Consider the following 24682-nt stretch of genomic DNA (forward strand, 5'->3'; position numbering starts at 1 on the left):
ATCATATATACAATGCCTGACAAATATTAGGAAAGCACTTAGCAAATATTTCTTGACTATATATGATTTTTTGTTTTGAGATAGAGAGTGTGCGCGAGTGAGTGCGTGCCTGAGCGGGGGAGGGGGGCAGAGGGAGAGGTGAAGAGGGAGAGAGGGAGAGAGGGAGAGAGGGAGAGAGGGAGAGAGGGAGAGAGGGAGAAAGGGAGAAAGGGAGAGGGAGAGAGAGAGAGAGACAGAAAGGGAGAGAGAGAGAAAGATAGAGAAAGAGAGAGAGAGAGAGAGAGAGAGAGAGAGAGAGAGAGAGAAAGAGAATCTTAAGCAGGCTCCATGCTCCAACACAGGGCTTGATCCCATGACCCTGGGATCATGACCTGAATTGAAATCAAGAGTTGGATACTGACTGAGCCACTCAGGCACTCTTTGACTATATATGAACTTAACAAGACCTGAAAACCTGTCCTAAGCATAGTTGAAGAGACTCGGGGGATCAGCATGCGGCAGAGAAAGCAGCCCTGTTCTATGTAGGAGGCAAGGCCCTAAGCAGGGAAAGAAAGTGATGGGGTAAAGCAGAGGAGGATTCCAGTAACCTGGGGTGAGTGTTGAATGCTCTGACAGTTGGAAGGATTTGGCTGCCTGAATGATATGCAGGCTTTAGTTTTAGCATTCTTGGATAAATGAGAGAAACGTGAGCCAGGAATATAAAGCAAATTTCAAGTCTTTGATCTGCTTGGTAGACGCTGCATCTTCCCCTTGGGGAAGAGATCTGGACACTCTGGATCATCTCACATTTGACCCATACTTGTCATCAGACACTCTGACAGGAGCCCCATGGAAACTATTCTCTGGACCCACTATAGAATTTAACCCAAATTTCAATGTGGCTCAGGTGCTAACTAGTGTGGGACCCAGGAAAAATCACCTCATCTTTCTGATCCTAATGACCTCATTTGTAAAATGGGGACAATCAAACTTGCACAGCAGAGCTGCTGTGAGGATTAAATCCGGCAATTACATGTGAGAGTACCTAGCCTAAGGTCTGGACTGTAACAGCCACAGGTAAGTAAAGGATGACTGACTGACTGAATGAATGAACAAGCTTCAACAGAGGCCAGCAGGGAAAAGTCAAGCTGCTAACAAACCTAAAACCTTTGCTAAGGTGAAATCCCTGTTAGCTGAAGTCACTGCCTGCATATCCTAGGTCAACATTCCACCTCTGTGGGTAAGAAGGGGGTCAAAATGAGTTCAATGCCTCTGATGTCCTACAGTTGGAAAGCCTCCTGCCAAGTACACTCAGAGCTGGAGGCAGGAGGAAGGAGTGTAAGTTTTGGAACCAGACAGAGCTAGAGACACATATTGATGTTCTCACTTATCAACATCAGGTCCTATCAGCTCTATGACCTTGAGCAAGTCACTCTGAGTCTCAACTTCTTTATCTGTAAAATGCGAAAATCATACCTATTTTTAGGAATGCTGTGGGAATTAAATTATAATGTATATATTAATATCAAAAGGCGTGTGATGCCCCTGCCCCCTGCCTAGGTTTTCATGAAAAATTGTGGCTGATCTGTAAAGGAGTCAGTTGCCTTAAGCAAGAAAAAAGCATCCAGGATACAGTTCTAGGATTAAGTTTGGTAATCAGCCTTAGGCAAAGGGAGGAGTAGATATAGGAAGGAGACTTTGGCTTGAGATAAAAGTATAGAATGGGGGAGTGCCTGGGTGGCTCAGTCGGTTAAGCATCTGACTTGCATCAGACTTCCGCTTAGGTCATGATCTGGTTCGTGGGTTCAAGCCTCGCACTGGGCTCCATGCTGACAGTGCAGGGCCTGCTTGGGATTGTCTCTCTTCCTTTCTCTCTGCCCCTTTCCCACTCATACTTTCTTTCTCTCAAAATAAATAAACTTAAAAAATAAAAAGAATAGAACAGGTACAAGTTAAGACAAGCAGCCTAAAATATGGCAGTGCCAAACATTAAAAAAAAGGGGAGGGGCCTGGGTGGCTCAGTGGGTTAAGCTTTGGACTTTAGCTCAGGTCATGATCTTGCGGTTGGTGGGTTTGAGCCCCTCATTGGACTCTGTGCTGACAGCATGGAGCCTGGAACCTGCTTCAGATTCTTTGTCCTCCTCTCTCTCTGCCTCTCACGCACTCATGCTCTCTCTCTCTCTCTCTCTCTCAAAAATAAATAAACATAAAAAAAAAAAAATTAAACATGGCAGTGCCTGAGTCCTGCTAGTGGACAAGAGAGAATGAGGATATGACCAGAGCAGGGCCAAATAAAGATGGCCAAGAGCTGGAGCAAAGAAGAGTCAGCTGCAAGAGAACCCTGGGTCATGCCAGCTGGATACTGTGTTGTCCCTATCAGTCTCAGGCCAAAATAGGAGGGTGTCACAGAGGGTTCTGAGGAGCTTGGTTCTGAAGTTCCCGTATTTCTCAGCATATGGGGCTGATCCTGTTAAAGAGGAAGGCACTGCCTGCATATGGGAACACCAAGCACTTAATTTTGAAGAGGTTTATAAAGCAGGGTCCTTCAGTGGCATTGGAAGAGCACTCCTTGGCACCCTGCTAAAGGGACCTTCCCTTATTTCATAGCCACTATTTTGCACCCATCTCATCTGTGTCAGTATTGCTCAAGGACAACCTGTGTTGTAAGGCTGCTTTGGGTTTGGGGATTGATAGAGAGGCATGATCTCCCTTGCCCATATGTGGTCTGGAACATCTACAGTATCTGGGTGTTCACCTTTCTAAGACTGTGGCAAGAGCACAGATGACTCCAAGTAGCAGGTTCCCTGAGGCCAAGGTGTTTGTACTTGGATGCCATGGGGACCTCAAGTGTTGACTGGTGCTGCATCTCCATGGCCTGAGTGGAAACCCTGAGGACTCATACGAATGTAGGCTCCATGAGACAGGCACTGTGTCAGTCTTAGTCACCACTGTACCCCAAAGAGGGTACACAGTAGGTACTCAATAAATATCTACTGACTGAATCAAAGAGAAAATAATAATCTCCCCTCCTCCACTCTTATTATAAGCCCTGAGAAGTTAATGTGATGGGAAGGGCTCTTAACTCTTCATGAATACTTACTCCCGTGATGTTGACTGGCATCTAGAAGTCAGGGTAAAAGCTAATATTCTCTGAGTCAGAGTGGGGTATGGGCAGGCCTCAACTGCTGAGAAGTGAGGGGCCCTGAGGACACTCTAATATCTGGCAGAGGCTGCTGAGGGCCTTCACACAAGGAATGTGGATGACAGGGAGCTTAAATCAGAGGTTGCAAACTGGTGTCCCTTGGCCCAAATCTGGCTTGCAGACAGATTTGGCTCATACACGGTTTAACATTTTTTAAATTTAGTAGCACATTTAAAATGGAGAGGAATTCTATTTTTTTTTTTTAAGATTATTTTTAAGTAATCTCTACATCCGACATGGGATTTCAACTCACAGCCCTGAGACCAAGAGTTGCATACTCTACCGACTGAGCCAGCCAGGCCCCCTAAAAATTAGGGAAATTCTTTTTTTTCAAAAATTTTTTTTAATGTTTATTTATTTTTGAGAGAGAGACAGACAGACCGAATGTAAGTAGAGGAGGGGCAAAGAGAGAGACAGAGAGACACAGATTCCGAAGCAGGCTCTAGGCTCTGTTAGCACAGAGCCCAACGTGGGGCTTGAACTCACGAACTATGAGATCATAGCCTGAGCCAAAGTCAGACACTTAACTGACTGAGCCATTCAGGTGCCTCAAAAATGAGGGGAATTCTTAAACAAATCTGATTTTCTAGATTCCTTGAAAAACTGAAAGATATGGTAATAACTAACTGGAGCTGGCTAGGAGAGGCATGCACTCTTCAGCTGGTCATGCTCATTTACTTATTTTTATTTCCTATCTGGTTTCTGCAGGCATTTGAGGGTGCAATGCCTGCGAGGGGAGATGTAAGGAGGAAAAGACAGCATTGGTAGTCTGGAGAACTCTAGTCCTCAAGCCCTGATCCAGCTCTCGGTGTGAGCTGGGCCCCCTTACCTGATGAGTCAGTGACAGCAGGGTCGGCCAGCCGCCCATAGTGTGCCATGAGTTTGAGCTTGGTTTCCTGTTTCCTGTGTTTCTTGCCCACATAATGTTGTTGAGCCATGACAGGGTCGTTGAAAGTCGCATGGCAGAGGCTGCAGAACTTGTCTGGGTCTATCATTTCTCTATTCTGGTGCAAGGCTAAGGTGGAGGCCACAAGGAAAGGGTTTGTAAGGCGTTTCGACAGAGCTGCGGTGAGAGAGTTCAAACAGAAACAATGAAAAAAGACCCAGAAGGTGCCAAGCTTTTGAGTATGCTGAATGGAAAGAAAGGCTGGGTCACTAGTCACACTTGCAGATGTAGCACTGCCTGTGTGAATCACACAGTGAAAGTCTTATCTAATTGGGAAAACTGGCAAGATTTGGGAGAGCTCAAAGACCAGCTACTTTGATCAGCAGTCTTCACTACTTTGGGCATATGAATCCTGATTTCCTCATATTCTGAGGAGGTTCTGCACTTCTGCTATCCAGTTGTCAAATTATAACAGTCTAGAAATGTACATGTTTCTAGTTCTTTTATCCCTCAGAATTCCCCAGAGCTTCACAGCAAGTGGGACAAAAAACTGGGAGCCAATGCACAGATGTAGTAATTGAGAGCCTGAGGATTGGGAGGGTCATTTAGAAAAGGTAACCGTACTAGGAGGCCTTTTGGGTTACACTGTCTTCTAGGCTGAGTAGGAGAAAGAGAGGATAATACTGACGTTAAATTACATGCTTTGTACATATATGTCCTCCTTTGGTCCTCAGAACTACCCCATGAGATAAATATCATCTTACCACATTATAGAGAAAAATCAAGGCTCAGATGGGTAAAGTGACTTGCCCAAGATTACCCTGGTAGTGAGTGAATCCATCTGCGTGACCCTAAAGACTATGCCCTCTTCGCTATGCCAGGCTGCCAGAGTGTGATAGGGAAACCTGAGGGAGGGCTATAGTCCATGCTTTTACCTTCAGAAAACATCCTTGGTTCTGGTCAATGAATTCAGGTAATCAGAGTGTGTTATGAGTCCCCTGTGGGTCAACAAATGTCCTGATACTCCTGGCAGGCCACACAGCTGCTTTATAAAGTGGATGCCAAGACTCACGAATGAGTCCATGTGGCTAGAATGGTGTCAACCCAGTAACCACTGTTTTAAAAATGTGGCCTAGACCCCCCACCAATGGTGGAAGAGGAGTGGGGCTCAGCAGCACTCAGACAGATGGCTCAGATGCTTGCTCAGCAAGTTGCTTGAAAAGTAATGCACATGTTGTAGAATATTTGATAATATGAGAAAACATTCAATATGTGGTGTTACATTAAAAAGAAAGCAGGTTATACAGAAATCTGTTTCTTATGTCCTCAATTTTGTAAAACAAACGAAAAAACATACTGGTGATGCATGGAAAAAAGGCCAAAAGCATAGAGTAAAAGGGTGCTTTTCAGTAATATCCAACTTTTCTATAATGAATATAGACTTCTGACATCAGAAAAGAGATAATAATGGTCGTTAAAACATAAAAGGCAAAAAAAAGAAAAAAAAAAAAAGACATAAAAGGCCATTCTTTAAAAGATACTGAAGCATCAGAGGTGAACGGTTAAGTTGGAGGAACCGCTTCACGGACATCCAAAAAATAACTATGGGAGTCTTCTCTCAGGAAATGGCTTGAAATATGGAAAGAGTTTTCTACAGGGATGTTTGCTATACTGTTATTTATAAATATCAAAAAAGGGGAGGGGGAAAATGTTCAGCATTAGAGGAATGGTGTTATGATAGGATATTATAAAGTCATTAAAATGTTTATGAAAAAGTTTTTAATAACATGGGGAAATACAAATGTTATATTAAACAGAGTATAAAAGAAAATTACACACAATATGATCTTATCATTGTTAAAAGATATATGCACAATCATATGTGGGTAGTAGCATTTTGAAATGTCACTAATATATTAACAGTGTTTCTCTGTGGTAGGATTTGGGGGATATTTTACTTTCTTCTTTGTACTTTTTTGCATCATTTCAGCTAGAATTATTCATAATGAGTATGCATCATTTTTATAAATATAAGGTTATTTAAAGTATTCTATGTTTATATGCACGTATATATGGATTTAATCTGTACATACATAAAACTATACACACAGATATACACACATACACATAACAAAAGATTATAGGAAAAACAATACTCCAAAATATTAACAGTGGTTACCTCTGAATGGCAAAATTATGTGTACTTTCTCTTTTCATATATCTGTATTTTCCATATTTTCTACAACATGCTTCTATTACTTTCACATTAGAAACATGTTTAACTTCATAAATATAGTTATAAACTCATGTAAAAACATAGAAATGTGCTTAAACTACAATATTCAATGAAAAGTAAAAGCAGGATACAAACAGTACATGCACTATGATTACAACCATATAAAAGCATATCTGTATGTGGCAAAGGCTGAAAATGAATACGGAAAATAACCTCTTAAGTATGGAATCTTTGGGACCTGGCATATATCAGGGAATTTTCCCATTTATAGAAAAGATCAATCCATATAAAGACAAATAACCTTATAAAGTTTTTGTTCTTAAGCTATTTTCTCTTGGCCTAATGTTTTAATCTTTTTGGTACCATGAATGGTACCAACACTGACTTTATTATTTTTTTGAAGTGATCTCTACACACAGCATGGGGCTCGAACTCATGACCACAAGATCAAGAGTTGTATGTTCCACTGACTGAGCCAGACAGGCACCCCCCAACACCGACTTCAAACAAAAGCAATTAGTACTAGTATAACTTAATGATGAACAAACCATAAGCAAGGCCAATGACATGCTCCAGGTGGTAGATGCCTCACCAAAGACTTCATTTTATAAGGGGATTCCACTTGTGGGCTATCTTAATGACAGTGATAATACTAATGATAGCAGCTGTCATTTACTAAGCATCTATTATGTCCTAGATTCCTTAAATACATTTCATCCTCACAACCTATAGATAGTATTATTAACATCTTACAGGTGAGGAAACTTAGGCACAAAGAAGTTAAGTCATATAGATAGTAAATAGCAGCATCAGGATTTAAACCTGCATGTCTGTGGCTTCAAAGTCCATATTCTGTTGTTTCATAGCATGAATAACCAGATTTGGGTGTGTTAAGAGGGTATAATTATGAGTAATTTGTCACCTTATCTTCAAAGTCTTCTAAAACATTGTTGTCTTGTTTTCATGATACAGTATTATAAAAAAGAATAAGTATTATAAATAGTATAGTCAGTCTACTTCCTGGTCCAAGATAAAGAAGCAAAAATTACAAAAAAAAAAAAAAAAAAAAAAAGACATAAAAATCAAAGAACTTTCACTCTTGACTAACTGCAGTTAGTGGAGGTTAAAAATCCCAGAAAGTCAGGAGTTAATGAGATGAAAGCGAGGGTTGAGCAACAGTGGTGACAAGATAAAGGGGACTATTTTAGAAGTCAACGCACTGGAATGAATTCATGGCAGCTGCAAACATGGCTTGCTGGGCAGTAGTGGCAGCACTCAAGTATTCAGCTTTGAAAAGCAAGTCCCTGTCTTGAGGAGAACAGGCAGCTTTGAGGATTAAAGAGAACAGGGCATAACCTGAGCACACGAAAAAGACAAGGATTTAGCTTTCAACTTGGAACACATGGTAATAATGGCAGGTGGATGCTGGGAGGGAAAAATCTAAGTGGGAGAGGTAAGAGATAGAATGCTCTCATGGTATGCATGGCCTGGAGGACTTTGACACTCTCAATTATAATTATTCATCAGGACAAAAGCTCAGGGCTAAGACACTTCTACAAAGAAAAACTGATGTAACCAAAGAAAGGGAAGTTAGGTGAGCACAAGTCTGAGACTGCATTTCAATCTAGCTGGGCCTACTTTGGTATTTTTAAGGACTCTCAAAAGTTCGACCTCTCCAAGTCTGTGGCCCTAGGCATTGCATTCTGGACACTGGCATTGGTGCCCTGAGGATGGGAGGGGTACCGATACAGCACTACTCAGGAAAACCAGTACCTTCCACCTTAGTGGATTGCTGCTTCAGCTTTAAGTTCTTTGCGTGGGTCTTCCCCAGGTAGTGCGACTGGGCCACGACAGGGGAGGAAAAGGTCATGTTACAGATGGGGCAGCACTGGTTCTTGTCTTTGCTTCTGCTGTTCTTCTGGTTGGGAGAAAGAACACAGGTCTGATCACGCCACTGCCCAGCCAGAAAATCTTCCATGGTTCCCCATTGCCCACAGAAGAATGGGCATTCAAGGCCCCCTTCACACACTAACCCCAACCTACCTTTCTGGATCCTTCTCCAGCTACTTCATTTTAGGCTCTACTCACCATTCCCCACTTTATTCCCTGTTACTTCCTTGCTTTGTTTAGGTCATTCTTGCTCCCTAGAATGATCTTCCTTTTTTCCTGCCTGGCATATATCTGCTTAGCCTTCAAGACTCATACATATATGTCACTTCTTCTGGGAGACTTTTACTCAACTCAGTACACAATTATTGAGCTGCTTTGTGTGAGTATTCAGAAAATAATTAATCTTGTTCCTCCTCTGCATGCCTAGAGTACATTAAACAGATCTCTATCATAGCACTTGTCACCCAAACTGACAGTGTCATAGCTTAGGAGACTTTTCTGTGAACCAAAGTGCAGTGTTTGGGTATGGACCATTGGACTCATCTTTATTTCCTATCCTTAGCACCCTGCTGGAGTCTGACAAATAGTAGATACTCAGGATTTGTTGAACAAGCAGATATTATTTGTTGATTGTGATTACACCAGAAAACAATGTATTTCAAGCCTATGTTAAGAGCTCCCAGCCTCTCTCTGAGGTCTGATCTCTGAATAAAGTATTTATTCTAAGAGGATTTTTTAATCCTGGCACTATTGACATTTTGGAGTAAATAATTCTTTGTTGCAGAGGAAGAAGAAAGTCAGTCACTTCATTTGAACTACTGGGCCACCCTGAGAGTTGAAGTAATCAAGATACAAAGAGGTGAAGTGACTTGTCTAGGGTCCCAGAGTTGATCTTGTCTCTCTGAATTCTAAATCATAAGCAGAAGGGCAACTAGGGGATGGGTCCAGTGAATTTGGAGAAGGGATGAGCAAGGCCCTTCCATGCCTGTGAACACTGTAATAGGAGGCTATCTGTAAATTTTCATTCATTGAGCATCCATCAAGAATTGTAATTTTACCTTACAATACCCTTAAAAGGTAGGAATTATTATCTCCATTTTATGAATAAAGTACAGAGAGATTAAGTGATTTGCCCAAAGTCATCAAACCAATAAGTTGCAGAACTAGTATAGGGCCCTAGTCTGCTACTTCTCATCCCATGACATTTGAACAACCTCCCATAAAACAAAATTAATGGTACCCTTGAGGGATTAGGATTGTTTCAGCATAATTCTCACAGTATTTCTAAGCCAAAAAGCAATGCAATTACACCTCAATCAGAACAGGCATTTGGAAAGTTGTTTCTTCCACCTGTTTATTCAAAACATTCAAGGGTTGAACTCAGCTCTTTCCCTCCCATTTCAAGAAAGCAAGCAGCCTGGCTTCCTTCCACTTTTTCTCCTTGAGTAGTAAATGAGAAGCTTTTGGTCCTGCTCCAATAAACCACTGGGTGGTAATGCATAACAATGGCTCCATATACTGAGCCGCTGTATGTTTGGTGCTTTTGATAAATTTTCCCTCATTTTAGGTTGGAAAAATCCTAAAATGTTAATATTAACATCCTCATTTTTATGGAGGAAGAAATCAAGGCTCAGAGAAGTAACAACACTTGTCCAAGTCACACAACATGGCTAGGATTTGAAGCCAATTCAGTCTGACTCAAAGCCCACATTCTTTCCACCACACCAACCTGCCTGCTGGCTTCATCAGGAAGCGAGTGGTCTCAACATGGCAGCTGGATTACCTGATCTGAGTCTAGCTTCTTCGTTTCCCCCTTTAATGTCTCCATTCCATGGATTGCTAGGTATCTCTTCACTTTGTTGGCATGTTTTTTGCTCTGCAAGAACCCAGGAAAAAGATCAAAGATAGCCAAATGCCATTTCATATCTAACAAGGCACTCAAAAACACTAGATTTTCATTTGATTCATCCTCACAAAAATTTTGAGGAGAGGGTGGGAGAAGAAACCTAGTTTATTGAGTTCCTACTCTGTTTAAAGCACTTTAAATGCTATCAAATCTAATCTGCACAGCAATCTATGAGAAAATTATCATCATCTCTGTTGTACTGATAAGGAAACTAAGGCTGAAGATGGTGAGGTTTCTTGCCCAAGATGAGCAGCAGAGCTGTGATTCTAACTCGGTCTATTTAAAGCCAAAGTGCATACTTTCTACTACATTAAGCTGAGAAGGAAGACGTAAGTATAATGATCTTGATTTGGACGGGAGAAATGAGATGCAAAAAATTAAGTCAATCTTCAAGTCACAGTCAACATGCATGGAGGTGATGTCTGGGTGGCTAAGAAGGAAGTGACGGCTTGGCACCGAGTGTGGAAAGTAAAGTTTTTCTTTTTTTTTGGTGTGTGTGTGTGGCGGGGGGAGTAAAGTATTTAAAGGTACAGTGGCATACCTGGTAGTGTGCCAGCTTCTGGGACTCAGAAATTAGCAAGGCGCAGCAAACCTTACACTGAGTATTGGTAAAGAGACACTGGTTCTTCTGGATCATGTGCTCCACTACAGAGAGGAAAATAAAAAAAATCTTTGAGTTAAAAACCTGCTTCAACAGTGCCATCTTTGAACCCTCTCAAACACAGGCACTGAGTAACGGAATGCCATACCATCATATCTCGGCAAAGCTTTGTCACTCCTCACCTATGTTTTCATGACGCATGCTATGTTCTCACATCACTTACCTAATTACTTACTTTACAACTTCGTGTAAGGCAATTTTCTTTACTAAGTAATTTTTTTTGAAATATAATTGACATATAACATTGTATTAGTTTCAGGTATACAATATAATGATTTGATATTTGTATATATTACAAAATGGTCACCATGATAGATCTAGTTAACACCTGTCACCATACATAGTTATAAATCTTTTTCTCGTGATGAGAACTTTTCAGATTTACTCTCTTAGCAACTTTCAAATATACAATACAGCATTAACTATAATCACCATGCTATAAATTCTTTTAAAAAGGAATCTTTAAGGGCGCCCGGGTGGCTCAGTTGGTTAAGCGTATGACTCTTGATTATCGTTCGGGTCATGATCCCAGGGTTGTGGGATTAAGCCCTGTGTTAGGGCTCAGTGTGGAGCCTGCTTGGAATTCTCTTTCTCCTTCTCTCTGTGCCTCTCCCCTGTTTTTTTTTTCTTTCTTTTTTAAAAAAATGAATCTTTAGATCATAAACTTAACTAGATACCAATAAAAATGAAATAATTCTAGCCAGACACTGGTGACAGGCTTGGAGCTCTCCCTTAAAAGAATAAGAGAGCAGCAACTATGAAGAGAGGTGTTGAGACATGGCAGCACCTGAGACTTCTTCCCAGATAGAATCAGAAAGATTGAAAGACTTGAAAAGGGAATCATTCTTTCATTCTTTGTAAAAAAATTGTAATGATAAATTCTTTTATCTTTTTATTATATGTGAACATTTTCTGTGAAATTAAAAATGAAGCCACCCCCAAATTTATTCCACTAGAAGATCAACAGCATTTGCTGATTTTACTATTTTATTGTATTTTATTTTTAAAATATTTTATGTAATCTCTACACCCCATGTGGGGCTCAAACTCACAACCCCAACATCAAGTGTTACATACTTGATGCCTACTGAGCCAGCTAGGTGCCCCACATTTTCTGATTTTAAGAATTTACATTGGTATAACTGTACATACAGAATTGGTTAGAAAATTGCATTGGGGTTTAGTTATTAAAAGACTAGAACATTCTTTTTGTATGGAAATAATGTGTTTGTTTATTAGGGAAACATTAAAAATTGGTTTCTTTTGAATAAATCAGAAGATTTGAAAAGTTTTGGAGGATTAGTATCAATTAGAAGATGCTGCTGGATAATCTTTTACCTTCAGGAAAAAAGGTAAATTAATCCTGTTATTATATAGTAAACATAAACTATAATCTAATACCAGTTAAATGTGTATGGTACAAACCACGGTTAGGATCTTGGGTTCCCCAGGCATGTTGACTTGGGTTCAAATCCTGCAGCTGTTACTTACTGTTACTGTGTGATTTTATAGAAATTGCTTAATCTCCTCCTGTGGTTTTCCTTTGTTTAAAATGGGGATACAGAAGTCCTACCTCATCTGCAGTTTCACTTCCTGTGATTTCAGTTACCCACAGTTAACCGCAGTCTGGAAGCAGATGATCTTCTTTCTTACACATCAATATAGTAGCCTAACGCTGTGTCACAATGCCTACGTCATTCACCTCACTTTATCTCACCATATAGGTATTTTATCATTTCACGTTACCACAGGGTAAGTACAGCACAGTAAGATATTTTGAGAGAGAAACAGAGATACCACATTCACATGAATTTTATTACAGTATATATATTTTTATTTTTAATTTTTTTTAACGTTTATTTATTATTGAGAGAGAGACACACACAGAGCATGAGCAGGGGAAGGGCAGAAAGAGGGGGAGACACAGAATCCGAAGCAGGCTCCAAGCTCCGAGCGGTAAGCACAGAGCCCGACACGGGGCTCGAACTCACAAACTGTGAGATCATGACCTGAGCCGAAGTCGGTTGCTCAACCAACTGAGCCACCCAGGCGCCCCACAGTATATCGTTATAATTGTTTTATTTTACTAAGTTATTGTTGTCAATCTCTTATTACTGTGCCTAATTTCTAAATTAAACTTTATCATAGGTATGTATGTATATAGGAAAAAACACAGTGTATATAGGGTTTGGTACAATCTGTGGTTTTAGGAATTCAGTAGGGGTCTTGGAATATATCCCCCATGAATAAAGGAGACTACTGTACTAGTAACTTGTATCTCATTGAATGTATTCTCCTTGTGGTTTTTCCATACAAAGCAGTGCAATGTCTGGCTTAGTGCATGCTCACTGTCAGTGTTATATGTCAAATTCTTTTTTGGGTCCTGTGGTTCTAAGCAAATTAATTATTTTCTATGTTGTACCTGTGAAGGTTTTTTTTTTTTTAAAGATTTTATTTTAAGTAATCTTTATGCCCAACATGGGGCTTGAAGCCCAAGATCAAGAGTTGCATGCTCCACCAACTAAGTCAGCTAGATGCTCCAGGATATTTCTTTTTTTAAAAATTTTTAATGTTTATTTATTTTTGAGAGAGAGAGAGAGGAAGAGACAGAATCCGAAGCAGGCTCCAGGCTCTGAACTGTCAGCACAGAGCCTGATGCATGGCTCGAACTCACAAGCTGTGAGATCATGACCTGAGCTGAAGTTGGACACTTAACCGAATGAGCCAGCCAGGAGCCCCTCCAGGGTATTTCTTATTCTATAACTTGATATGTGTTAAATTTTTTCTCACTGTTCTTGATCTCACTTTGAAACACCTAAAATCAGCTAACATATTACACAAGTTCTACACTGTAGGTACCTATGATATTAACCTGTTCTTTTTTTTTAAGTTTATTTTGAGAGAGAGAGAGAGAGAGAAGAGGGAGAGAGGGAAAGGAAAGGGTGGGAGGGGCAGGGAGGGAGGGAGAGAGAGGGAGAGAGAGGGAGAGAGAGGGAGAGAGAGGGAGAGAGAGGGAGAGAACGTGAGTGGTGGAGGGGGGGAAGGGGGGGAGAGAGAGAGAAAGAAACCACGAGATCATGACCCTAGCCAAAACCAACAGTCGGATGCTCAACTGACTGAACCACCCAGGCGCCCCCATATTAGCTTGTTTTTAATCACTGGGCCCAGAGAACTAAGCCTTACCTTTGGGGAGAAGTAAAATTTCACCCAAGGCATGAGTTCTATAATGACACCAATAATCTGAGGCAGGGCAGAGTTCAGAAAACCATGAGGGGACAGCAAACCCATGTTTTATATTTTTCACTCTGGAGCAAAACATGGCCAAAATGCCTTGGAGGGAGATTCTTGGTAGGAAACTTTTAAGGTGACTTTCCCTACTCTACAAGATCTAAAGTTCATCTATGCCAGCCCTTTTGGGCAGAAAGGCTATTGTCTGGCTGTATTTCTGCCCCTTAGAATCTGTTTATTTCCACATTTTTCTCCTATGGTGATTGGTAAATTTTTGTGAAAGACCTTGCCAGGCTCATCTGGGTTCAGAGAAACCAAGGAAAGTGGACCTGTCAACATATCTGGGCCAGAGTTAATTAATTAATTTTTAAGTAGGCCCCACACTGGGTGTGGAGCCAAATTTGAGGCTTGAACTAACAACCCTGAGATCAAGACCTAACCTGGTATCAAGACTCGGATGTTCTGTCCCAGAACTTTTATTTTAAAGGGAGAATGAGAGGCTACTCAGAATGCAAAGCTCAGGGCACCTGGGTGGCTCAATTGGTTTAGTGTACAACTCTTGATTTTGGCTCAAGTCATGATATCACAGTTCCTGAGATTGAGCCCTATGTTGGGCTCTGTGCTGACAGCACAGAGTCTGCTTGGGATTTTCTCTCTCTCTCTCTCTCTCTCTCTCAAAATAAATAAACTTAAAAAAAAAAAAGGGGGTGCCTGGGTGGCTCAGTCGGTTAAGCGGCCGACTTCGGCTCAGGTCATGATCTCGTGGTCAGTGACTTCGAGCCCCGCGTCGGGCTCTGTGCTGACAGCTCAGAGCCTGGAGCCTGTTTCAGATTCTGTGTCTCCCTCTCTCTGACCCTCCCCCGTTCATGCTCTGTCTCTCTCTGTCTCAAAAAATAAATAAACATTAAAAAAAAAAAATTAAAAAAAAAAAAAAAAAAAGGATTGCAAAGCCCACAAGGGGGAGATGGTACCCAGGAGTAAGAGTCCAGCCATCCTCTCCAGACCTGGAGATGCTGGATTTCTTTCTTTCTTTCTTTTTTTTTTTTTTTTTTTAATTAAAGGAGATGAAATTCTTTTACTGTTTTAAGTTTCTTTATTTCTTTTTTTAAAATAATTTGTTAATGTTTATTTATTTTCGAGGGAGAAAGAGAGAGGGAGCGGCAGAGAGAGAGGGGACAGAGGATCTGAAGCAGGCTTCGCACCGACAGAAGAGAGCCCGATGCGGGGCTCGAACCTACAAACTGCAAGATCATGACCTGATCTGACGCTTAACTGACTGAGCCACCCAGGTGCCCCAATGAAATTCTTTTTCAAAGATATTCAGAATCTGACTTCCAAAGACTAAACAGGGCAGAGACCATGTTGTTTATGACTTTGTATCCCCAGTATCTAGTATGATACCTGACCCATAGCAGGAGCTTGGTAAATAACTACTAAATGAATAAAGAGGCACCTCTCTGGCCTCAGAGTATATCCACACAGTCCACAAATATATATTCAGAATACATCCTATGTGCCAGCCCTGGGGCCATATCAACAAAACACAGTACAAAGTAAATAAAAAGCAAAATAGTGACAGAGAGGGAGAAATGCTATGAAAACAAAATCAGTGCTAGAGAATGATGGGGGCAACACAGTCAATGAAGACCATCTTAGGAGACATCAGCCACAAGGAGGTCTGGGGGAAATAGTGTTGCAGCCTGAGACAGTGCCAAATCTCTGAGGCAGGGATGAGTTTGGCATATTCAAAGAAGGGAAAGGAGGTCAATGTGGCATGAGTATGGTGAATGAGACAAAAGTGGTAGGAAATAAAGCTGGAGAGGCAGTGTGAGGCCTACAAGATCATTTTGGATGAACACAAGGCCTCAGAAGCCATGATTTGAACTATGGATTTTGTTTTTAGTGCAAGAAGAGGCAATAAGATCTGGCTTATGTTTTGGAAAGAACACTCTGATCATTGTGTCAGTAGACTGTATGGAGATGGCAATGGAGGTTGGCAATGGAGACAGAGAAAAGTGCATGGATTTGGAATTACGTTCTAGAAGTAGATCTGATACACAATTTCTTTGATTTGATGTGAGAGAATGAAGGAAGGAGTCAAGGGTAACTCAAGTTTTGAACTTGAGCAACTAAACTAAGATGAGATGAAAACTGGAGGAAGACAGCCTTGGAGGAGAATTTAAGACTTTTCTTTGGCTATGTTAAACATGAGTGGTCTATCAGATATATGTGTAGAGATATCAAGTAGTCAGTTGAAGATTCAAGTCTGGAGCTCAAGGGAGAGGTCAGAACTGGAGATATAAGTTGAGAATCATCAATATATCAATCATAAATAAGGCTATGGGCTAGAAAAGAATGCCTAGTGTAGATGGAAAAGGAAGGAGGCCCTGGGATAGAGTCTTAGAGCCCTTCAAACCCTGAGAGAGAACTGTCCAGCTAAGCCTTTCCTAAATTCCTGACCCATAAAAACCATGAGAGGTTCACAAGGTTGGAGGAAGCTAAGGTCCATGTTGGGAAAAAGAATTTCATAAATTATCAGAATTCTGAGAAGGTGGCCTGAATGTGCATCTCGGTTGCCCTGATATCCATACATAACACTACTACCTCTCCAAAATTGGTCAGATTTGATATAAGAAATCTGATGCTTAGAAAAATCATTGGAGGGGTGCCTGGGTAGCTCAGTTGGTTAAGTGTCCAACTTCAGGTCATGATCTCACAGTTGGTAGTTCAAGCTTTGCATTGGGCTCTATGCTGACAGCATGGAGTCTACTTGGGATTCTCTCTCTCCTCCTCTTTCTCTGTCCCTCCCCCACTCATGATTTCTCTCTCTCTCTCTCTCTCAAAATAAGTAAACTTAAAAAACAACAACAACAACAACATTGGACAGGCTGAAGGTACTAGGTTGGGCCTCCACAAATGTCTCTAGGAACAATATATGACTGTTTCAACAGAAGATCTATAGTGTCTGAGGCTTCCATCACAGCCTTGCTGGAAGTAAGAAGCTTCCATTGTCAATGACCCTACATCTCAGCCCATAAAGCTGGATAAAGGATGCTGATGCTGAAACACTGATGTAGGATGATCTCATAATGCAATGATCTTTCTTTTCTTTTTTCTTTTCTTTTTTCTTTCTTTCTTTCTTTCTTTCTTTCTTTCTTTCTTTCTTTCTTTCTTTCTTTCTTTCTTTCTTTCTTTCTTTCTCTTTCTTTTCTCCCCCCTATTTTAGAGAGAGGGAGAGAGAGCATGAGTGGGGGAGAGGATCAGAGGGAGGGAGGGGAAGAGGGAGGGAGGGAGGGAGGGAGGGAGAGAGAGAATATCTTAACAGACTCCATACTCAGCACAAAGCCTGACATGGGGCTTGATCCCATGATGCTGGGAACATGACCTGAGCCAAAGGGTCAGCCGCCCAACCGACTGAGTCACCCAGGCACCCCTCCATGACCTTTATTGACCATAACAATAGCCAACAGCCATACGAATATGGTCTTCACTGCATTTGTGTCTTCCCTATATTATAAGACATGATTCGCAGGATTTAATTTGTATCCATATTGTAGCCAACTATCTAGATGTATGGGGAAGAGACTAAGAGATCTGGCATAGGGCTGATTTTCACAGGGTCAATGAAGTATGGACAGAGAGACAGCTGGTGTAGAGAAGCAAGATAATTCATAAATTTAAGGAATTTAGGGAAAGTAGTATTTGGGGGAGAAAATGATCGTGACACCTCAATTCAAGTTACAATTGTCTTTGGGTGACTTAATGTGCCTTAAGTTGCCTTAGGATACTAGGGCCAGAATAGCTGGCGTGACTAAACCATCTCCAATATTCCAATTAATGGTGAACACCGCTAATCTATAATGACTTACTATTCCTTTTTTTTTTTTTTAAGTTTACTTATGTACTTTGACAGAGAGCAAGCTAGAGAGGGGTAGAAAGAGGGAGGGAGGGAGGGAGGGAGGGAGGGGGGGAGAGAGAGAGAGAGAGAGAGAGAGAGAGAGAGAGAGAGAGAGAATCCCAAGCAGGTTCCACACTTCCAGCAAGGAGCTCAATGTGGGGCTCAAACCCACAAACCGTGAGATCGTGACCTGAGTTGAAACACAGAGTCGGACACTTAACCAAATGAGCCACCCAGGCGCCCCATGACTTGCTATTCCTTGGGCCTTAGAATCTCAACTCAGCTCCACAGAAATTCATCAGTTGTCTGAAGTTGGTTCTCAGGGATAGATATAACCTATTTAGAACCCTGCTTCTTATTGCTTATTAGGAGGTAGTGGATTTCTAGGTACAGCTATAGTTAGAAAGCAGTAAACAACAAAAGATCCTAGTAAAAGCAAGCTGGACATAATCTACCAGTGGGTCAGACTGTTTAGGCAGTGTAGTCTAACAGGCAGGGTGGTCTACAAGCATGAATTGGACATTAGCCCCATTAAGGTTATTTAGCTTCAGCACTTCTATCTATTTTGTGAATCCATACTGTTGATGGTGTGTAAAAACTCAAATTTTATTATCAAAAAAGGCATGAAGAAAACAAATGTAATGGCATTGATGATGTGGTGTTAAAAAGTTTTCTACTTAAAATACGTATAACACAGAGTTGAGCTGAAAGCACAATAAATGAAATGAAAAAAACACTAGAAAAAATCAGTATCAGTTTCTAAGTAGCAGAAGAATCAGTGAAGTTGCAGATAGAGCAACAGAAATACTCAAACTGAAGAAAAGAGAAAAAGAAAATTGATAATGAACAGAGCCACAGATACATGTGGGATACATCAAGCATACCAAACAAATACATACCAAACATATATATGGGGAGTCTCAGAAGAAGAGAAAGGAATAGGAAAAAACCCCACATGTTTGAAGAAACAATGTCTGAAAACTTCCCATATTTGATCAAAGAAAAACATCAATCCATACAGCTAAAAGCCTCAAGGTACTCAAAACATGATAAATACCAAGAGATCTACACCTAGATACATCATAGTCAAGCTACTGGAAGATAGAAACTCTTTAAAGCAGCAAGAGAAAGATGACTCATCCTGTACAGTGGAATAATTTGATTAATGACTTACTTCTTATCTGTAACAATGAAAGCCAGAGAGCAGTGGAATAACATATTCAAAGTAGTGAGAAAGATCAACACTGTCAACTAATAATTCCATGTCCAGTAAAACTATCCTTCAAACAGTATGCTAAGTGACAGAAGCCAGTCACAAAAGGCCACATATTATACAATTCAATTTACATGAAACATCCAGAATAAGCAAATCTATAGAAAAAGAAAGGAGATAAACAATTGTCAGAGGTGACTGCTAATGGGTGTAGGGTTTCTTTCCAGGGTAATGAAAATGTTCTAAAATTAGATAGTGGTGATGGTTGTACAATTCTGTGAATATACTAAAAACCACTAAATTATATATTTTACAAAGGTGCATTTTATGGTATATGAATTATGTATCAATAAAGATGTTATTTAAAAAAATTTTTTTTTTCAACGTTTATTTATTTTTGGGACAGAGAGAGACAGAGCATGAACGGGGGAGGGGCAGAGAGAGAGGGAGACGCAGAATTGGAAACAGGCTCCAGGCTCTGAGCCATCAGCCCAGAGCCTGACGCGGGGCTCGAACTCGCGGACTGCGAGATCGTGACCTGGTTGAAGTCGGACGCTTAACCAACTGCGCCACCCAGGCGCCCCTAAAGATGTTATTTTAAAAAATATATACTTTGGGGCGCCTGGGTGGCTCAGTTGGCTGAGCGTCTGACTTTGGCTCAGGTCATGATCTCGCGGTTCGTGAGTTTGAGTCTGGCGTCGGGGTCTGTGCTGACAGCTCAGAGCCTGGAGCCTGCTTCAGATTCTGTGTCTCCCTCTCTCTCTGCCCCTCCCCTGCTCACACTCTGTCTCCCCCCCTCTCTCAAAAATAAATAAACATTAAAAAAAAAAAAATATATATATATATATACTTTAAGACTGAAAACACAATAAAGACATTCCCAGATAAAGACTGAGAGAATTCACTGTTAGCAGGTTTGCCTTGCAAGAAATACTAAAGAAAGCCCTGCTAGCTGAAAGGAAGTGGTACTAAGTGGTAATGAATCCAGAGGAAGAAAAAAGAACACCAGAAATGGTAAATATGTATGCTAATATAAAAGACACTATAAATATTTTTTTAATATTTTTTAAATCTTTAAATAAAACCAATAAATAAAATCAATAAAAAATTTTTTTAATCTTTATTTACTTTTAAGAAAGAGAGAGACAGAGTATAGGGGAAGGGTAGAGGCAGAGACAGAGGGAGACACAGAATCTGAAGCAGGCTCCAGGCTCTGGCTGTCAGCACAGAGTCCAACATGGCGCTTGAACTCACGAAACGCGAGTTCATGACCTGAGCTGAAGTTGGATGCTTAACTGACTGAGCCATCCAGGCGCCCACCCCAAAAAATTTTTTAATGTTTTTTTTGAAAGAGAGAGAGAGACAGAGTGTGAGTAGGGGAGGGGTAGATAAAGAGGGAGACACAGAATCCAAAGCAGGCTCCAGGCTCTGAGCTGTCAGCACAGAGTCAGATGAGGCACTCAAATCCACAAACTGTGAGATCATGACCTGAGCTGAAGTCGGAGGGTTAACTGACTGAGCCACCCAGGTGCCCCACAAATATACTTTTTTTAAGAACTTCTCTTCACTTCCTTAGAAGAGATGTTGTATAAATCAATAATTATGACATTGAATAATTAGGTTTATAACATATATCAATGTAACAAATATGACAATAATAGTACAAAGGAGGGTGAGGAATGGAGCACTATTAGAGGAATGTTTTTATATATTTTATCAGATTTAAGTTAGTATTAATTTGAAGTAGACTGTGATGAGTTAAGATGCATCATACAGTCCCTCGAGCACTAAGAAAATACAATTAAAAAGTAAAAAAAAAAAAAAAAAAAAGGGCACCTGGGTGTCTTGGTTGAGAGTCTGACTTCAGCTTAGGTCACAATCTCATGGTTCATGGATTTGAGCCCCACATCGGGCTCTGCTATCAGCACAAAGCCTGCTTCAGATTCTGTCTCCTTCTCACTCTGGCCCTTCTCTGCTTGTGCTCTCTTTCTCAAAAATAAATACATTAAAAAAAAAAGTATAAAAAATTGACAGAGGAAGTAAAATGGTCCACTAAAAAATACTAACCACAAAGGAAGTCAGTAAAGGAGAAAAGGAAGAACAAAATGAAAAGGAGATAAATAGCAAAATAGAAAATGTAAATCTAGCCATTATCAATAATTAAATTAAATGCAAACAGTCTAAACAGCCCACTCAAAAGCCAGAGACTGTCAAAGGATAAAAAGCAAGATCTATACAATGGGATTCTATTAGCAACAAAACATGATGAAGCACACAATGAATGCATGGTACAACGTGGCTGAACCTCAAAAACATGCTGAGAGAAGCCAAATACATTCATATTGTATGATTTTATTTATATGAAATGTTCAGAAAAGGCAAATTTTAGAGACAGTGGTAGCCCAGGGCAGGAGGTAAGAGTGGAGATTTAATGTAAAGAAGCAGAAAGGAACTAACTGGAGTGACGGAAATATTCTAAGACAGAATTGTGGCTACACAACTCTATACTTTTAGCAAAAAATCATTGCATTGTACAGTTAGAATGGGTGAATTTTATGGTATATAAATTATAACTCAATAAAGGTGCTAAGAGAAAAACAAAACAAAAACCAAGATGAGTAGAACCTGGTGTTACAGGTATCTATCTAGACCTCATATAAATACTGGAAAGTGAGGACAGTAGGGAAATGAACTGGGTCCTAAGTGACATTGTACATTCATACACACATAAGCAATTCACTTTTTAGAGCACAGCTGCTGTGTTCTCTGCTTCAAGGTCCAGCAGATGCCTTCCCTGTCCCTCAAAGACAAAGGTCACTTCCTCTTTGTGCACGACCAATTCTTACACATTCCTCTTTACTGCACCCATTACATTATACTGAAACTGTTTTGGTGTCTGCTTCCTGGACTAGACTATAAACCCCTCCCAGGAGGAAGGACAGTATCTTCCTCATCTCTGTAGCTCTGATGCCCAGCCAGTCCTAGGAACTGAGCATACATCAATGATTGTCAAATTTGTGAAAGGAAAATTGGGGTGCGTTTGGGGGGATTTGTACCAAACAAGTTTGAAATTATGAGGGAGACAGAAGGCCCATATTAATTTAGTAGGAATCAGGCTAGACTAGTTTTCAAACTGGAGAAGTACATACAAGGGTTTAGGTCTATGTACCACAGACCCCAAATTTAAACATATCTTCTTTGGATGTGGTCAAAAAGTCCATTTTATCCCAGGACAATCAGTTCACAAGCAACATATTAAACTTTCCATGATTAGTCTGCTCAGCAAACAAACAAACCTTCTGATTTCCGAGCAGATTACTTGACAGGATTAGCACAGAAGGCCAGACGGTTCTTGTACTTCTGGACTGGAGTTAAGCAGCTAGTGGTAAGGACCATGAAGGGAGTCACGCAACCAGGTCAGGCCAGCCCTTTCCATCCTCCTCTATCTCCATCTTACCCAGTGCCAGGTCAAATGCAGAGCAAGCTAGGAAGCTTCAGCCCAGAAGTGCCCCCCAGTGTACCCTGTTCTTCACAACTTCGGGACAAGCCTAGGATACAAAGAAGTTGGACCCAAAGTATACCCTGGCCAGTTTTTCAGGCTCCTGGCCCCCATCGCATAAAAAGGACCCAGGTAGTAGAGACTCGACAAATAGAAACAGGGGTAAACCAGGTTCAGTCACCAAGGCCAGGAAGAACATGGGGTAAGAAGGCCTTCTGGAGTTCTTGCAAGTGTGGGGCATGAGAGAAGGGAGGCAAGATACACTAGGGGTGGGGGAACTCGGAGACTGGGACAATGGAGAGTCAGGGGGAAATGGTGGGGGGATAGCAGTCTGGCGGAGAAGGTTCTGTGGGTCTCCGGGAAGGCACGAATAGGAATTACAGTCCTCGAGTTTAGGGAAGAGCTGCGCTCTGGTGGATGAGAAAGGCGGGGGAACCCCCACCCCCAACGGTGTGAGCATGAGAAGGCCCTTGACTACTGGAGAGCGGAGACCTGATTCGCTGGGTGCGGCGGCCTCAATTTTCCGTGGAGCTGGCCCACGGTACCCAGGCCCTGCTGGCTGCACGAGTCAAGGAGTCCCGGGCGCGTCACGCAAGGGGGCGGGCCGGGCGCCAGGGGGTGTGACCGGAGACCCGGGGGCTGGTCCGCGTTCCCAACCCGCGCTTCCTCCGCTCCCAGCGAAACGAGCGGGTGGGCGAGGGACTTACTGCCTCTGAGGTCCTCTGACTCACCTTCCTCCCTCCCCACTGGTTGGGCCCCGGACACTGCTTCCCACAGGCGGCGCGCCCTCTCGCGGTCGAAGCGCAGTCCGTCCGGTTCCCGGCCTTCTCGCTCCTCCGAGCTATTGTATGGCAGGGCCCCTCCGCTGTCCGCGGCCTCCACGGTGCCCAACGCAGTATACTCCATCTTTCCTGCAAGCCGTAACCGGCAGATAGCCGCTCATAAACCTTGGTCTCGCGAGATGTGGGTAGGAGGGTGACTTTGCTGGGCCAACAAGTCTCGCGAGGTTTGGGAGCTGCATCCCGCGTTGCAATGCGGGCTTTGGTGCTTCCCTTTGATCGCTGGTGAGCCTCGAAACGTGTTCCGTGGAACTGAAAGTTAGTCGCTGGTTTCACAGTAGCCCCCTTACTCTGATACAGGTTCGTGCAGGTTCTCACCTTCCTCACCATCAGCCTTTGACACTTCGAAATAGTTCTCTTGAAGGCCCTGTTACGTGGGAATATTTTCTCCGTTTTACTGTTAGGGAAACAGGCCTAGAACCTAAAAAAAGTTTACTCAAGTTTGCCACGAGAATGTAGTAGAGCTAGGACTCCATCTCCGTAATAAATACCAGTTGAGTTTCAACTTCTAACTCCTAGCCCAGACCCCACCCCCCCACCCCTTAAACTCTCAATGCAACTGTCAAACCTGAAATTTTATCTTCCATCCCCACAGATCCTCCCCTAGTCTTTCAGGAGCCACCATCTCTTGGCAAGGTTATTGTGGCATCTTCACTAGTCCTTTCCCTTGCCCTTCAGGTATTCTCAGCACAACAGCCCTAGCAGTCCTCATAGCAAACCATGTCATGATACCCTGATGCTCATATTTTCCAACACTTTCCTATCCTACTCTTGATAAAAGCCAAAGAAAGTCCTTAGTTTAGCCAAAAGACCCTATACAGTCTGACTTCCTTTAACCTCCCTGATTTTATCTCCTACTGTGTTAGCCTCCAACACCTTCATTACTGTCCCAGTTACCCTGACCACCTGGATTGCATTTCCCCCATATATTCTCATGGCTCAGTCTTTCATTTCTTTCTCTGGCTACCCTATCTAAAACATACATGTCATGTTCTTCTTTCCTGCTTTATTATTTTTTCCTTCTTAACACTTAACATTATCAGACATAGTATGATTTTACTTTTTGTCTTTTTTGTTTGTTTCCCCGCTAGTAGGCACACCCCTAGAAAGTAGAGATTTTTGTCTGTTTTGTTCTCAGATGGAACTCCAGCACCTTGAAATAGAGCCTGGGTTCTCATAGGTACATATAAAATATCTGTCAATGAAATTTTTGATATAATTACCTTATTTCAACTTCATTTATTC

The 24682-nt window shown here is 41.6% G+C and overlaps 1 protein-coding gene across 7 annotated transcripts in view; it reads right to left on the minus strand.

Annotated features, from left to right (window-relative positions):
- Nucleotides 1-23563, minus strand: part of ZNF346 (zinc finger protein 346) — a 30320-nt gene extending 6757 nt beyond the window's left edge. For 3 of the 7 annotated variants that reach the window (XM_045034965.1, XR_006583836.1, XR_006583838.1), the window contains exons 1-5: nucleotides 23330-23559; nucleotides 10641-10744; nucleotides 9977-10069; nucleotides 8077-8221; nucleotides 4011-4244 (exon numbers count right to left, since the gene is read on the minus strand). In XM_045034965.1, coding sequence (XP_044890900.1) covers nucleotides 4011-4244; nucleotides 8077-8221; nucleotides 9977-10069; nucleotides 10641-10744; nucleotides 23330-23504 — 751 coding nt within the window. In that variant the 5' untranslated portion in view covers nucleotides 23505-23559. Of the gene's footprint in view, nucleotides 1-4010; nucleotides 4245-8076; nucleotides 8222-9976; nucleotides 10070-10640; nucleotides 10745-23329 lie in introns of all 7 variants that reach the window. The other 4 variants (XM_006927889.4, XM_003981219.4, XM_019838336.2 and 1 more) reach the window with 4 other exon arrangements.
- Nucleotides 23564-24682: the final 1119 nt, after the last annotated feature.

Source organism: Felis catus, chromosome A1 (genome assembly GCF_018350175.1).
Source record: "Felis catus isolate Fca126 chromosome A1, F.catus_Fca126_mat1.0, whole genome shotgun sequence".
Classification (NCBI taxonomy): Eukaryota; Metazoa; Chordata; class Mammalia; order Carnivora; family Felidae; genus Felis; species Felis catus.